This window comes from Peromyscus californicus, unplaced genomic scaffold, assembly GCF_007827085.1.
Source record: "Peromyscus californicus insignis strain IS unplaced genomic scaffold, ASM782708v3 Scaffold_12__1_contigs__length_115047231, whole genome shotgun sequence".
Classification (NCBI taxonomy): domain Eukaryota; kingdom Metazoa; phylum Chordata; class Mammalia; order Rodentia; family Cricetidae; genus Peromyscus; species Peromyscus californicus.
The window spans coordinates 86,459,383-86,474,261 of record NW_026294413.1 but is presented as its reverse complement, the minus strand read 5'-3'; the positions used below and the strand labels follow the sequence as shown (position 1 = coordinate 86,474,261).

The following is a 14,879-nucleotide window of genomic DNA, read 5'->3' as shown; positions in this document are numbered from 1 at the left end:
GTAGAGTACCTCACCCTTTCCTCTTGTGTGTCATTCACAGGCCTTGGAGCTTCTTGGTAGTGTCAGATCATTTATATTCCCAGAGCAGAGCTGCTGCAGCTGTTGGTGGTGAAGGACTGGGCTGATTTTCCTTTTTGATTTCCTTTCTGTTATATGATAAAAATGAATCTAAAAAATACAAACTTTAAGAGATATAAACACAAGAACACTTTTATTAGAGTGGATATAGAGAAAATTATGTTTTAAAACGTTTGTGAAAATTTATGAACGTTTACTATTGCTTTCTGACCTGAAGTTTTTTTTGTGGATGGATGGGAGTTGGCATGTTATATTGTCCTTGAGCCATACTCTGAGGATCACTGCTCAGGATAAAGGAAGATTTAGTAAAAAGGGTGCTTTTGTAGTAGTTAGTAAAAGTAGTATTTAAAATTCTTCAAGGCTGGGGAACAGAGCTCAGTGGTAGTGTACTTCCCTAGCATGCTTGAGGCCCCTGGGTTTGATCACTTGAATGAATAAATAAATGCATGATTACATATATATACACACACACTTTTACCTAAGAACAGAAAGTAAAAGCTTTTTCTTTCTTGTTTAAATAACTTAATTTTTAAGTTATAGTGTACCAGATTTAAGTATAGACTTAAGTACAGACTGTAGAACTTCCTTTTTGTTTTAAGAATTCTCAAATTATAGGGGCTGGAGGATGTTTCAACGCTTAAGAGCACTGGCTGCTCTTCCAAAGGACCCAGGTTCAGTTTCCAGAATCCATATGGCAGCTCACAGCTATCTGTGACTCCAGTTCCAGGGGATCCAGAACATTCACAGAGACAGACATACATGCTGCCAAAACATAAATGCACATAGAATAAAAATAAATCATTAAAAAAAAGAATTCTCAAACTATGAAAGACAAGTAAAGCTTTTCAGCATGCTTCTGTTAAATTTTTCTTAGGGTAATCATTGGTTAATTTATTTGGAATAAATTTGACATCTGATGTTCTCTAACTGTAGATATAAAGGAAAGAGTTATCGAGCTACTGTTGAGATAGTGAAAACCGCGGATCGAGTGACTGAATTCTGCCGGCAAACGTGTATCAAACTGGAATGTTGTCCTAACCTCTTTGGTCCACGGATGGTCCTGGACACATGTTCTGAGAACTGCTCTGTTCTTACAAAGACTAAATACAGTGAGTAACGGTTTCCACATGTGTTAGCCTTGTAGACATTCATGTTATCAAAAGCACAAGCTTCTTCTATAAAGGATCATCTAGATGATAAATACACTGTTGGTTATGTGATCTCATTTATTCTGTTTTTGTTGTTTTATTGTATGTTTTTTTTTTAAAAAAAATCTCTAAAATTGAAAGAACCAAGGAGGAATTCATTTTTGCAGAAAATTATATTAGATTTTTACATTACTTTGCTTAATAGACAATATTACAACCACCCCCCACCCCCGCTTGCTTGTTCCCTCCTTCTCTTCCTCCCTCCCTCCCTCCATGTGGTATTAGGTATTGAACCCAGGACTGCCTGCATGCTAGGCAAGCACCCTGTCTCTAAGCTACATCCCAAGCCCCCCTTTTCTTCCTGTGTGTGTGGGAGGGAGGTTGGAAGTGTTGAGGTCTTTGTTGGTTTAGTTTGGCTTTGGTTTGTTTTTTCAAACAAGGTCTTAGTATGTAGCCCAGGTGTGCAGTACCATGCCCAGCTCTTGTTTTGAAACACTCTTTCTGTGTAGCCCTGACTGACCTAAAACTAGGTAGCTTTGGGTTGCCTCAAACTTCCAGTTTGCCTTTCTCCGCCCTCCAGTTACTAGGATTATAGGCCTATACCACTATGTCAGCTGTTGCATGTTTTTGTCTCTATATTCTAAACTTTAAAGAAAAATAAGAAGTATTTAGAATACCCAAACTTTGTTTTTTTTGTTTTTTTGTTTTTTTTTTTCGTTTTTCGAGACAGGGTTTCTCTGTGTAGCTTTGCGCCTTTCCTGGGACTCACTTGGTAGCCCAGGCTGGCCTCGAACTCACAGAGATCCACCTGGCTCTGCCTCCCGAGTGCTGGGATTAAAGGCGTGCGCCACCACCACCCGGCCCTAGAATACCCAAACTTTGAATCCTGAAAAAAGAACACAAATAATGTTGAAGGACTTACTCTTTTTTAACCATAAAAGACAGTTGTAGTCATTCAGAAATATAAATGTTAAAGAGTAGTAGAATGAAATAGTGGGTTGAAATAGAGGACCTAGAAATAAAGTGAAACTTAGAAGATCAAATGATTTCAACAAGGGTGACAAACTGTGAAGAAAGAACTAAATTTAACATGGTACCAGTAACAGTGGATATCCAAACAGAAAAATGAAAACCAGACTCCTCCATCATACAATATAAAAAGTCAATTTTAGACTTATATAGATGCCTTATGTAAAAACTGAAACTAAAGAGCTTCTAGAAAAAAGCAAGCGTAGTCTCAAGACCTCAAGACAAGCAAAGATTTCTTAGTGAGGACCCAGAAATACTGATGACATAAAGGAAACACATAAGAACACCAAAATGGAAAACTTTGTTTTTTGAATAATGCCATTTTAAAAAGAGGAAGCCAAACCATGATATTGGAGAAATATGTGTGATCCAGCCAAGAATTCTCTCCAGAACATGTTATGAATTTCCACAACTCAGTAATAAAAAGGGAAGTTATGAGATGATACAGAGCTGATAGCCGCATGCCATTTTGAATATGCTAACTACCACTGAATTGTATACTTAAAATAGCTATTTGTATGTTATATGAATTTTGGTTCAATTAAAATAAAAAAAGTAGAAACATGTCTAGAATTAGCGTTGATGATTTCACACAGCAGTTACTGCACTGAAGCCAGTAAACAGTCCACCGGGTGAATTTTATGTGTGAATTTTTCTCAGTAATTTTTAAAAAAATTAAATAAAAAATAAAAAGCGATTACAACTCAGTGGTGGGGTACTTGTCTAATCTTGGGTTCAATCCACAGTGTCACATTTTTTTTTGTTTTTTTAAATAAAGTAAAAAGAAGACAGTTTTAAACAATAAAAGGCTTGCACGAACATCATGAAAGATGATCTTATACAAATGTTCAGTAAGCACATGAAAATGGCTCAGTAGACTTTGTTACTTGGGAAACAGAAGTTTGAGATTTGTAGTAACATGGATAGAACTTAGGGATGTTACGATAAGAGAAACAAATCAGACAGATGAAGAAAAATACCAAGTATCCCCATTTCTATGTGGGAGCTAAAGTTAGTAATAGAATAGTACTTGCTTACCAGAGCCTGGGAAGAATGTGCAGGAGGTGGGGATGGAGAGTGGTTGTTTGCTGGTACAATAATGCAGTAGGATTGGAGGGGTAACTTTTTATGTTTGTGTGCACCTTTGTGTGTAGAGGCCCCAGGACAGAGGTCTGATGATGCCCAGGAATACCATCTACCTCCTTTAAGACAAAGGAGGTATTCTTGGAGATATTTTTTTAGACTGATCATATGGAAGGCTAACTTTTGGCAGCATTTAATTATATATTTAAAATACTTAGTAGAGAGGATTTCAATTGTTAGTAATACAAAAAATAAACGTTTAAAGTGAAATCTATATTGTTTAACCCGATCTTATCATTACATATTATACAAATATATTGGATTGTCATGATGTACCACGTAAATCTATGTAATTGTTATTTTTTAAGCTACAATGAGAAATTCCCCCCATACACACTAAATTGTTTAAAACATCAGCAGGTTAATTATTAGGTATTTGTGTAAAACAATGAAAACACACCCTGTTTGAGCCTTGTTTGAGAGGCTAAAGAAATAGCTTTGTGGCTAAGAGCACTTACTGCTCTTGCAAAGAACCTGAGCTGTTCATTACAACTTTATTAATTATGGTCAAAACCTGGATATGGCCCAAGTGCACATCAACAGTGAAATCAATGAATGGGTACATCTTTATAATAGAATCCTACTCACCAACATAAAGAATGAGCTACTTAAATGTTATATATACAGCACAGATGAGACGAAAATGAATCGTAGTGTATGAAAGAAGCAATTTATAAAGCATTGCCTACTGCATGGTGCTGCAGAGAGCAAGTTCATGTGCATTGAAGGAACTAGAAAAGAGGTTACCCTGCAAATGAATGACTGGGGCCCTGAGAAAACTCTGTATTGATGGAGATGTTGTCTGCCTTGATAAAGTGAGGATTGTTTACATTTTTACATGTTAGTACAAAAATCAAATTATGTATTTCTCTGCTTATTCCAATGTATGGAATTTAAACTACAAATGTAGTATACCCATTTTCTGCTGTGCTAATGAAATCCTGTGGTTTTGAGGTACACAACAATAATGGAGCTACTTTTTTCCTTCTTTTTGGTCATTTATATTTAGCACACTATTATGGAAAGAAGAAAAATAAAAGAATTGGAAGGCCACCTGGTGGTCATAGTAATTTAGCTTGTGCCCTGAAAAAAGCCAGTAAGAAGAGGAAAAGGAGGAAAAATATTTTTGTTCATAAGAAGAAACGTGCTTCTGCGTCTGTTGACAATACCCCAGTGGGCTCACCCCAGGTATGAGATCTGTGACATAGCTGTCCTTTGTAGGAGCCAAATGACCACTACTTTACAGTCTGTATACATAGTGCCTGCACATTTTTGTCATCTCAGTCTCTGGTCAGTAGATGATTTTGTGGTCCAGTGACTACTGCTTTGTCCTGAGTTTCAGTGAGATTTCTCTCCTTTTCCTCTAGGGCAGTGGGGGTGAAGATGAGGATGATGCAGATGATGGAGATGATGATTCTCTAAGTGAGGACAGTGCATCTGAACAACAGGATGAATTACAGGAAGAATCTGAAGTGTCAGAAAAAAAATCATGCTCCCCTTCTCCCACCCAGAATGAGATGCCCACCCCACAACCCCCAGACACAGAGATGAGTAAAAAGGAACTCCGCACTCCTTCATTCTCAGATGAGGAAAATAAGCCTCCTTCACCAAAGGTACCTTGTTTAAAAGAAAAAAAAATCTTCTCATTTCCCTTTACAATCTATCATTTATGGTGCTAGCATTCCACTTCTTTCCATATAAACTTAGAAGAATTTGTAGGGTCATTTTCAGTTGATCCCCAGGAGTTGGAGAGATGGTTCAGCATCCTGCTCTTCTGGAGCACTCAAGTTGGGTTCCTGGCACCCATGGCAGGGTGTCCCACAAAATCGCCTGGAATTCCAGTTCGGATGTCCTCTTCTGGCCCCTTTGGGTACGGTGTGCATGCACACACAAATACAAATACAAGTAAATCTTTAAAAAAAGAGAATAAAGTGATCCTCAAAGCTGTGGTCTTCATGTGCTTCAAGAATTGTTTGGAGATTATTTATGAAGGGACATTCTCAAGCTGCTGGTTTTAAGTAAAAAGAAAAAGTTTCATTGATAGTTTATTTGTAATCTCCCATTTGGTTTAAGCAAAGGTGTTGTTTAAATAATTTTTTATGATATGTGTAGTTTTCTAGAAACAAATTATTCACCCATTTAATTCTCATTAAGCTATCTTGTTTAGCATATTTACTATGCACATTGTATGACCTATATAATACTGAATGTTACACTTATTATTTTAGAGCTGGTAGAGTGCTTGCCTAGTATGCATGAAGCCCTATGTTTAATTCCCATCACAGTATAAAACTGGTGTGGTGACATACTCTGTAATCCCAGTACTTGGGAGGTGGAGGCAGGGGATGAGTTCAAAGCTATCCTGGGCAACATAAAACCCCTCTAAAACAAACACAATTACTGTTTTAAACTGGACTTTTAAAATGTCCGAGTAACAGGAGCAAGAAAAGATTTCTTCTTCTTGCTCTCATTTGAAATACCATTTGTTCTAGCATCCTACTCAGAGAACAGCCAAAACAGTCCAGAGACACATTTGAAATATAAATACAATAAAATTCATATTATGTTTCCCAAATAGCTAAATGCATATAGATAGGCCTCTTTGTCATCTTTGCTGGAAGAAATCAGTCCAAGAGAGGGAGAATAGGGGAATGGAGGATGTTAGTCTTAAGGCTACTTTAAATCCTGTCTTGATAGATTATTTAATTTCTTTGGGGAGACGTTTTTTAAAATGTAGTGCTTATACCATTTGGTTTGATCTTGTTGTTGGGAATGAAGGAAATAAGGATTGAAGTTGATGAAAGGCTTCACCTGGACAGTAACCCACTGAAATGGAGCGTGGCAGACGTTGTGCGGTTCATCAGGTCCACTGACTGTGCTCCACTGGCAAGAATATTCCTTGACCAGGTAATCATGACTAGCATAACCTGTAATAATAATGTCTGTTTGGCAAAGAACTATGTGTATAATAGACAAAAAGTACAAGATTTAGAAAACAATATTTTGGTACAAAAGATTGTTGTAGTTCCATTCTGTTACTCATATGACTTGTACCATAATTGCAGCAGATTATTGCTTTGTTTTCCCTCGAAATTTAATTCTGTCCTATAAATATTTAAATAACTTAAAATCAGGCATATATTAATTGACCTCATCTTTTTTTTTTTTTTTTTTTTTTTTTTTTGGTTTTTCGAGACAGGGTTTCTCTGTGTAGCTTTGCGCCTTTCCTGGATCTCGCGCTGTAGCCCAGGCTGGCCTCGAACTCACAGAGATCTGCCTGCCTCTGCCTCCCGAGTGCTGGGATTAAAGGCGTGCGCCACCACCGCCCGGCGACCTCATCTTTTTAAAAATAATGATTTGATGTCTTTTTTTAAAAAAGTTAGCATCTTTAATATGCCAGGCTCTAGAGTAATGGCCACAAATAGTTATGGAAGACAGAAGATGTAGTGCTATTCAAAACAGCATCTATGACTGTTACCTCAGTGCTTGGATAGTTGAGGGAAGAAGCTCACAAGTTGGAGGCCAGCCTGGGCTACATAGTGAATTGGAGGCTACACAGTGAGACCATGTCTCAAAAGTAAAACAAAGGCCTGATCATCTTTGAAGGTTTTTATGAATTTTACAAGGTAGGAGAACATTAGTTATAGTTAGTATTTTCATATAGTTTTAGATTTAGAAAGAGTCCTTTAGCCAGGCATGGTCGCCTTTAATTTCAGCACTCAGGAAGCAGAGACAGTTGGATCTCTTGAGTTCGAGGCCAGCCTGGTCTTCAAAAGAGTTCCAGGACAGCCAGGGCTGTTAAACAAAGAAACCCTGTCTCAAAAAAAAATGAAAGAAAAAAAAGAAGAAGAAAAAAAATAGAGTCCTTTAAAAGTCTGTTTCCTTTTCACAATTAGTTGTTAGTTACAGGGCTTCACAGATACTGAATTTCTGTTGAGCAGAATCTATAGATTAGAGTCTCAAGGATATAGTAGGATTTATTACTAACTCTGAAAGCTTCTCAGGGTGACAGACTTGGGCCCTTTTTAGAAGGGGAAACTCATTAATACAGGGAAGCAGAGGACTGTAGTTGTGATAGTGCAAGTAGGGCAGTTGCGGAGGAGCTGCGTTGTGTGCACATCACAGACACTTTGTTCTTTGTCCTCAACAGGAAATCGATGGGCAGGCCCTTCTGCTCCTTACCCTTCCCACTGTTCAAGAGTGCATGGACTTAAAGTTGGGCCCTGCCATCAAGCTTTGCCATCACATAGAGAGGATCAAGTTTGCTTTTTATGAGCAGTTTGCCAACTGAGAAGGACAAGCAGAGTGAACTGGGTCTTTGAAGCACAGTGCAGCAAACCCTTTACCATGCTCTGCAGGTGATTGCAGGAGTCCTGGGGCTGTCAGCCCTGCAAATGTTGGCTTGCTTTCTTTGCACTTTCAGGGAAGGAGGACCCACACTGAGGAATCGAAAACAGCACAAAAATGGCTGTCCTACAGTGGAGATACAGACTTCTGTTCAGAAGATTGCAGTTAAAAAAGTTGTGAGAAAAAAAAAAAAACAAAAACCTTAAAAACATGAATTCCCATGGATGGGAAAACAGAGAGTGATCTGGACAGCACCAGTTTGGTTATTTTCATTCTATTCCTTCCCACTGTAGATTGAACTTTGTTCTCTGCTTTCTCTTTCTTGAAAAGAGGACACAGCTTTAAGTCAGCACTGATTTGGGACTGTGCCTAAGGCACATCAGTGCTTCATTGTCATTGTGTTTTTTAAGCTTTTTCTTTTTCTTTTTTCTTTTTTTTTTAAATTAAAGCAGTTCATTTTGGGGATGATTATGTGGCTCTAAGGTTTTGAATGTATAGTCACACTTTGATCCATTTTAAAATCTATTCTTAGGAGTTCCTTTGTTTACTACCTCTGTTGATGAATGCGCTTACAGCCATGAGTGACATTTTTGTATAATGCCATTTTTAAGCTGAATGCTAAATCTGTGACAGAAGTTAGAGAAGGCCCTGTCTGCTTTCTTAAAGATATCCTTTTGGCACTTACACCAACCTCTTAACCAATTTGTCCTAAGAATTCTACTGTTATTTCCTTCATCTTGACCCAGTTTTGGCCACCTTTGTTAGGCGGCCTCACAAAGACTAATGTATGGTATTTCAGTTTAATTACTCTCTCCCTATTAGTTTTGAAAGATACTTAAGTGGCTTTTATTTTATGTTTATTTTTCTCTAGAGTTGTTTGACTACCTCTGTTTCATTTCTGGAGTCTCTACTCTCAGTGAAAATCAGTAGGTGTTGTTTGGATCCACTGTAAAGCCCATTTTCCCAATTTTCTAGATGTGTCCAGGTAGAAGCACAGCAGAGAAAATGTGGCTTTGGGGGTGGCGCAAAGTATGGAGTTTGTTAGCAGTGTCCTCCATGATAATTATTGAGAAGTAGTTATGGAGTCCATAACCGCACCACCCCAAATGTCCCAGATCTTGTCTTATCTGGAAAGCCAATCAGAGTTGGTTGGTACTTTGATGAGAGAGGTGGTGGAGGAGTCTGTAAGCCTCTGTTCAGCCATGTGTATACCTGTCTGCAGTTAAACCAATTTAAATTTAATGTAATTTACAGTCTGAGGATTCTCATTCAGTAGCTCATTCTTGGAATTTTTTTTTCAATTAAACTCTAGTTGACACGAAACTCTAGGTGAATTTTCACTTATAATGACATTGTTAGCTATTCTAGAAGAATAGCACTTGCTATACTGTAGCCATGAGTAAGGAAAGACATACATACACAGGTTGCCTCCTTTAAATGTTTTCCTTGTTAATTATTTATTTATTTATTTATTTTGGGGTTACCCTAATCTCTCTACAGATTTATACCCTAAGCATTTTTCCTCAAGAATTGAAAATGTTTTAAAACTGCAAACTGAGTAAATTCTGAACAACTATACAAATATAAGGTAATATTACAAATTTAAATTGTGATTTTTTTTTTCCTTACCTCAACCCCAATTTGTTTTTATGGACACTGGGAAAGTCTGTAGTCTGGATCCTGTTCTTCATTGGGTAACTCTTGAACCATTTTAATTGAAGCCCTCCAACCAAGTCTTCACACGGTAACTCTTCATATTGTTACCAACAGGTGTATCTGGAAGAATCTGCATCTAAGTAACAGCTCATTATTTGAGCTTACTTAGAGATCCAGCTTTTAAAAACTTGAGTGTTTCATGACCCTGGGAGAGAAGCATACTTGACACTCGGAAACAGCTAGTATTGGCAGGCTGATTTGGAGTGGCTGTCTTCCTAGAATTTCCCCAGACCTCCACAGTCAAGTCACTAGTACAAAAGGGGGGCCTCATAAAACCTATGCCTGTAGGATCTCACACTGTTGTCTTAGTAAAAGGAAGAGTGACAGCGGTGACTGTGTTATTATGTCTTTCTTCTTGACCTCAAAGATGACAGAATGTAGAACTATCAGAGATGACAGGTATTGTGTCTGAAAAGGTGAAGCACATGGCTCTACGTAGTCCTGAGTAGGGGAGGGTTGGAACACAACAGTCTTGTCTGACTGTACCATAATTATTCAGTCTCTCCTTTCTCCTGTAGAAAGGCCACTCATAAATTAGACAAGTGAGGAGGGTATCCTTAAATGTTCCTTGCACTCTTATTTGGATACAGTATACTTGATAGTCACATTAAAGAAGAATTATGGAGCCCAGTGTGCTGGTACATGCTTTCAATCCCAGCAGGACGCAGAGCCAGGCGGATCTCTGTGAGTTCAAGGCCAGCCTTGTCTAACAGAGTGAGTCCCAGGACAGGCTCCAAAGCTACACAGAGAAACCCTGTCTCAAAAAAACAAAACAAAACAAAAAAAAGAATTATCAACCCCCATCCCTCCTCCCAGGTGTCACACATAAAAGGATAATTGTATGAGAATTTTGCAGAGGACTTTTTAAAGTATAAAATTCTAATCCCAAATTGGGTATGGTGATACATATACCTCTAATCCCATCACTTGGGAAGTGGAAATGAAGATCAGAAGTTCAAGATCATCCTCAGCGACATAGTGAATTCTGGGCTAGCCTGGACTATATGAGACTGTGGGTTTTTTGGTTGTTTTTTTTTTTTTTTCTATTTAGATAAATAAGATAGTAAGTTAGATAACTAAGATGCTAGAGTTAGGCTGGGTAGCAGTGATTGTTCAATTATGGTGATTCTCAGATGTTTTAAGCTTGGTAATAGCTTGCATTGTTGGGGTAAGGGGCTTATATGTTGCACATTTGTGTGTGACGTCTGTTTCTGAGGAAGCCAAGCTCATAAATTGGTTAGAAGTATGTTGTCTGGAGTTCGTCTGCAGTTGATCTCACAGCTTGCCTGTAGGCAAGTTTATTGTGATCCATCTTTAACCTGGGTTGACAAACTTAGAAACGCATGAATGGCCTCCGTTATCCTCCTAGACCTGAAAAGTAAACTGACTTAAACTAGACTTTACAGCTTTGTTGGTCCTTTAGGAGAAACTTTGACCTGTGTGTGCAGATTGGCCTGATGTTTTGACTATATTTTATTGGTTTCTTGTGACTGCTATTTTCCTTTGTGAGCCATCTTCATCCTTTTCAAATATAGGAAAGCATTAATGGAGCCTTTGAATTCTATCTTTAGTCTTTCTTTAGCAATGTACTTGGTTCCCTGTGTTTATAATATGTCTCAAGGAAGGGTACTAGCCAACCTCTAGAAGGGATGATCTTGGTAAATAGTTTTTGAATTATAATAGAGGCAGGAATAGAAAACCACTTCAGACTTTGACCTTTGTATGTCTCTTTTCCTAGAAGTAAAATTATTTTCACTGTTAGGGAAAGGGCATTAGACCCAAACTTCCTGAAGACTTGAAGACTTGAGTACATTTTACGTGCTCTCGAGAACCAAGTTGGTTATTAATGGGATGCCTGAATATAGCTTAAGGCAGGTAGGACTCAAAACACCCCACCCTCTCAAGTCAACACTGTTTCCAAGACACACATCACATCAAGGGGATCTAAATGAAAGGTAACAGCAATGTAAAAACATTGTAAAAACTATCACTGATGCTTATTCTTACTTGATATGTCTCACCAAAAACTTATATTGAAGAGATTCTTTTCTGGTTTCATTGATTGCCAGAAGTGCTGGAAACACACATTGAGTTTGAACTTGTCTTACATACTGGATATATTCCATGTGTGTGCAAATTCATACAAGTCCCTAAATGATCCGTTTTACCAATAGGACCTGTGTTGTCCTTTTTTTGGGGGTTTTTTTTTTTGTTTTTTTTTTTTTGGTTTTTCTTTCGAGACAGGGTTTCTCTGTGTAGTTTTGCGCCTTTTCCTGGAACTCACTTGGTAGCCCAGGCTGGCCTCGAACTCACAGAGATCCACCTGGCTCTGCCTCCCAAGTGCTGGGATTAAAGGCGTGCGCCACCACCGCCCGGCCTGTCCTTTTGAAGTAAGAAAGCACATCACAGAAGTGAAGTACAAAACTTGGGCGAAAGAGATACTCCCTTTGTAGATTTGGATGTCTCCGGTCTGAGGACCTTTGTACTTACGTGTCTTGTAGCCATGGTGTTGGATTAGAAACTCTGTAAGGACAGAGCCTCTTGTACAACCAAGAAGTAACAATCACTTTCCTGGCGTTTGCCTTTCCATTTTAAATGTTTTACTCATGAATGTTGGTGATTGCTTTGTATAAGAATGTATATACTTGGGGAATTTGAATTTACCCTAGTAAGCTACCTGTTGACCTAGAGTTTAGTTGTAAGAATTCTAAACCCAGAGTCTAGTCCAGATGGATCTGGTTCCAGGTCCAGTCACCTGGGGCTTGTTTTCCTCGGTGCTTGTCTTCAGCCACACAGGTAACTTGGCTCTGGGAGCAGCCTTAAGTATGAAACATGAAAAAATGTTTAAGTATGAAAAATGCAGTGCATATTGATTTTCTTGCTACTGTGTTTAAGAAGTCAGAATTTCACAGGAACCTGCAAAAACAGGAGTGAAGGTTTGTAGGGGAGGTAGGGGATAGGAAAGTAGGTCTGAAACTAATGCTTTTTCTGACTAATCTGGTAGGGTATTATGGCCTACCACAGTGAAGTGCTGTGAATGGGAGACAAGCAACAGCTTCACCAGACAGTTGTCACTACCAGCAGGGAAGTGCAGAGCTGAGCCACAGGCAGGAGGGAAGGGAGCTGCTGACAGTGAAAGTGTCCCCATTGCTGATGTGTGAGAGAGGGACAGTTTTCAGGGTTCCCATATGGTTTATTCTAGGTCTAGCTTTGCAGAATAGAGGTGGTCACAGAATGTTGAAGGTTACAGACTTTAAGGGCAACTCAGATCACAAAGCAGATGCTTAGTGGAGGAGACAGAAGTTTACAAAGCTTGGGCAGAGGTGAAGGAGCAGTCTCTAGTCCCTTTTGTAAGATACTGGGAAAGGTAGTTTGAATGCTTCTGTTGAGACTCTTAGTGCTCATTTGTTTTTCCTCTCACCTCCCTCCTCTCCTTTTAGTTGAATTTTCTCTAATGACAATCAGAGGCCTGCCAGGATGGGACTCCAGGCCGGATCCAGCTCTATCCTTAGGCCTCTCTCCAATAATCTCTCCTTGCAAGTAATGCACCTTGTTTAATGTATTTTTACTTTTAAAAAACAAGCCAAAAAAACAAAAATAAGTTGCGTGTTTGGAACAAAATGAAATGCTTTTGGCATTGTATCCTTCCTGCTTGCTGTTTTTCCTTTTAATTTAAAAATTTATGCATTGAAGACCAAGTACACTTAAGGAGAAATATGCACTAGAATACCTATTAAAATAACTCCCATCAAGTTTGATGGTTATAATTTTAAAGGATTAAAAACAAAACAAAACTATTTTGAATGAATATATGCGTGTTTTTCTTTCTTTTTGGCAAATAAATTTATAATAAATTTGTGATATGACAGTTTTAGGTGGTTGTGAGAAAATTATAAACAGGTATTAATCTCTTTAACTTCATTTGTGCTAATTTTATAGTAAGAAAGGCTTTTGCTAGAGTACATTCTTCCAAACTCTTTCTAGTGGGGCACCAGAGAGTCATTTCTGAAATGAGTAAAAGAGGCCCTTCCTACTTGAATAAAACTCTAGAAGCCCCCCTGTCTTTTGCTATCCCTTCTGGATTTAGATAATTTTTTTAAGTTACTAAGAGGAGATAGGTTGAGCAGAATCCTCTGTTTTTTGTTCTCTGTGGGCCTTAGAATCATCCACATCTGAATGACAGAACAGTGTTTTGTCCCACACTTCACTTTTCAGCTCTATGTGCAATTTTTCTTAAACTCTGTCTTCAGGTAACTAATAATCTTTTTTGTTTTTAGGGTTTTTTGTTTGTTTGTTTGTTTTGAGATGAGCTTTCTGTGTAGCCCTGGCTTTCCTAGAACTCGCTCTGTAAACCAGGCTGGCTTCAAACTCAGAGATCCACTTGCCTCTGCCTCCTGAGTGCTGGGACTAAAGGTCTGCACCACCACCCAACCCCCTATACCCTCCGAGGGCTGTAACTAATAATCTTATGCCCAGTCACAATCTCTTCTGCTTTAAGATACACTCTCTGGTTCTCCCTGAACATGAACTGTAACTGTTAAGTGCTTTTATATAAGATCCTTCTTGGACTTAAAGGGAATAATTCAATTTTAAGTTTCCCATATCCATTTATTTTCTTAATCTTTTCCCCCATGGTCAATAAATTTATGGAGCATTTTAAAATTTATAAGTTGAAATCCAGTTAAATGTATGTTTGTTGTATGCTAAATCTGTTGGTTTCAGTAGTTAATCAAGACTAGTTCTGCTTTCAGGAAGCTCATCTTCAGAGGTAGGAGAGACAGCTGTGTGAGCTAACAGTCTGAAAAGTATCACAAGGAAAGGGAAAGCACCATGGGGATGCGGAGGAAAGGTGGGCTTGAAGCTTGAGCAGCAGTTCATTGGGCAGGAATAGGGAACGGCCTCCATACAATTAGAAGGCTGTGTGAGTAGATTGTGAGAGAATGGAGAATTGCACTTTTTTCTGAATTACAGAGTTAATATTCCTGCTAACCAGGAAATCTTTGAATAGCATTTAGCCCTCTTTGATAATTAGACATTCTTGGAGAAATTTCTTTTGAGATATTTATTGTCCAACAAATGTAGACCACACACATGTCCATTGACATGGAGCAGGAAAGTCGGGGCTCTTGAGCACCAAGAGGAGTCTAGAGAGACACCTGTGAAGTCTAGGAGCCCAGGTAGTAAGAGTTAAATGGGTGTCTGTCTGCACACTGGTATATTGGAGATCATCAAATATCCATCATTAGTATTTAAAAAAAACAAAACAAAACAGGAAATCAGGCTGGGTGTGGTGGCATATGCCTTGAGGCAGAGGCTGGCAAATCCTGGTCTACACAACAAGTTCCAGACTCTGTCTCAAACAAATTAAAAAAAAAAATTCAATTTGTAGTTGTACCTCATAAGTGAACAAAGTAGGGA

General features: G+C 38.5%; 1 protein-coding gene across 7 annotated transcripts in view; it reads left to right on the top strand.

Annotated features, from left to right (window-relative positions):
• Sfmbt1 (Scm like with four mbt domains 1) overlaps positions 1 to 13,258 on the top strand; it is a 124,106-nt gene extending 110,848 nt beyond the window's left edge. For all 7 annotated transcript variants that reach the window (XM_052733743.1, XM_052733741.1, XM_052733744.1 and 4 more), the window contains 5 exons: positions 1,012 to 1,187; positions 4,408 to 4,586; positions 4,766 to 5,011; positions 6,177 to 6,305; positions 7,549 to 13,258. In XM_052733743.1, the coding sequence (XP_052589703.1) occupies positions 1,012 to 1,187; positions 4,408 to 4,586; positions 4,766 to 5,011; positions 6,177 to 6,305; positions 7,549 to 7,689 (871 nt within the window). In that variant the 3' untranslated portion in view covers positions 7,690 to 13,258. The remainder of the gene's footprint in view (positions 1 to 1,011; positions 1,188 to 4,407; positions 4,587 to 4,765; positions 5,012 to 6,176; positions 6,306 to 7,548) is intronic.
• The last annotated feature ends 1,621 nt before the right edge of the window (positions 13,259 to 14,879 follow it).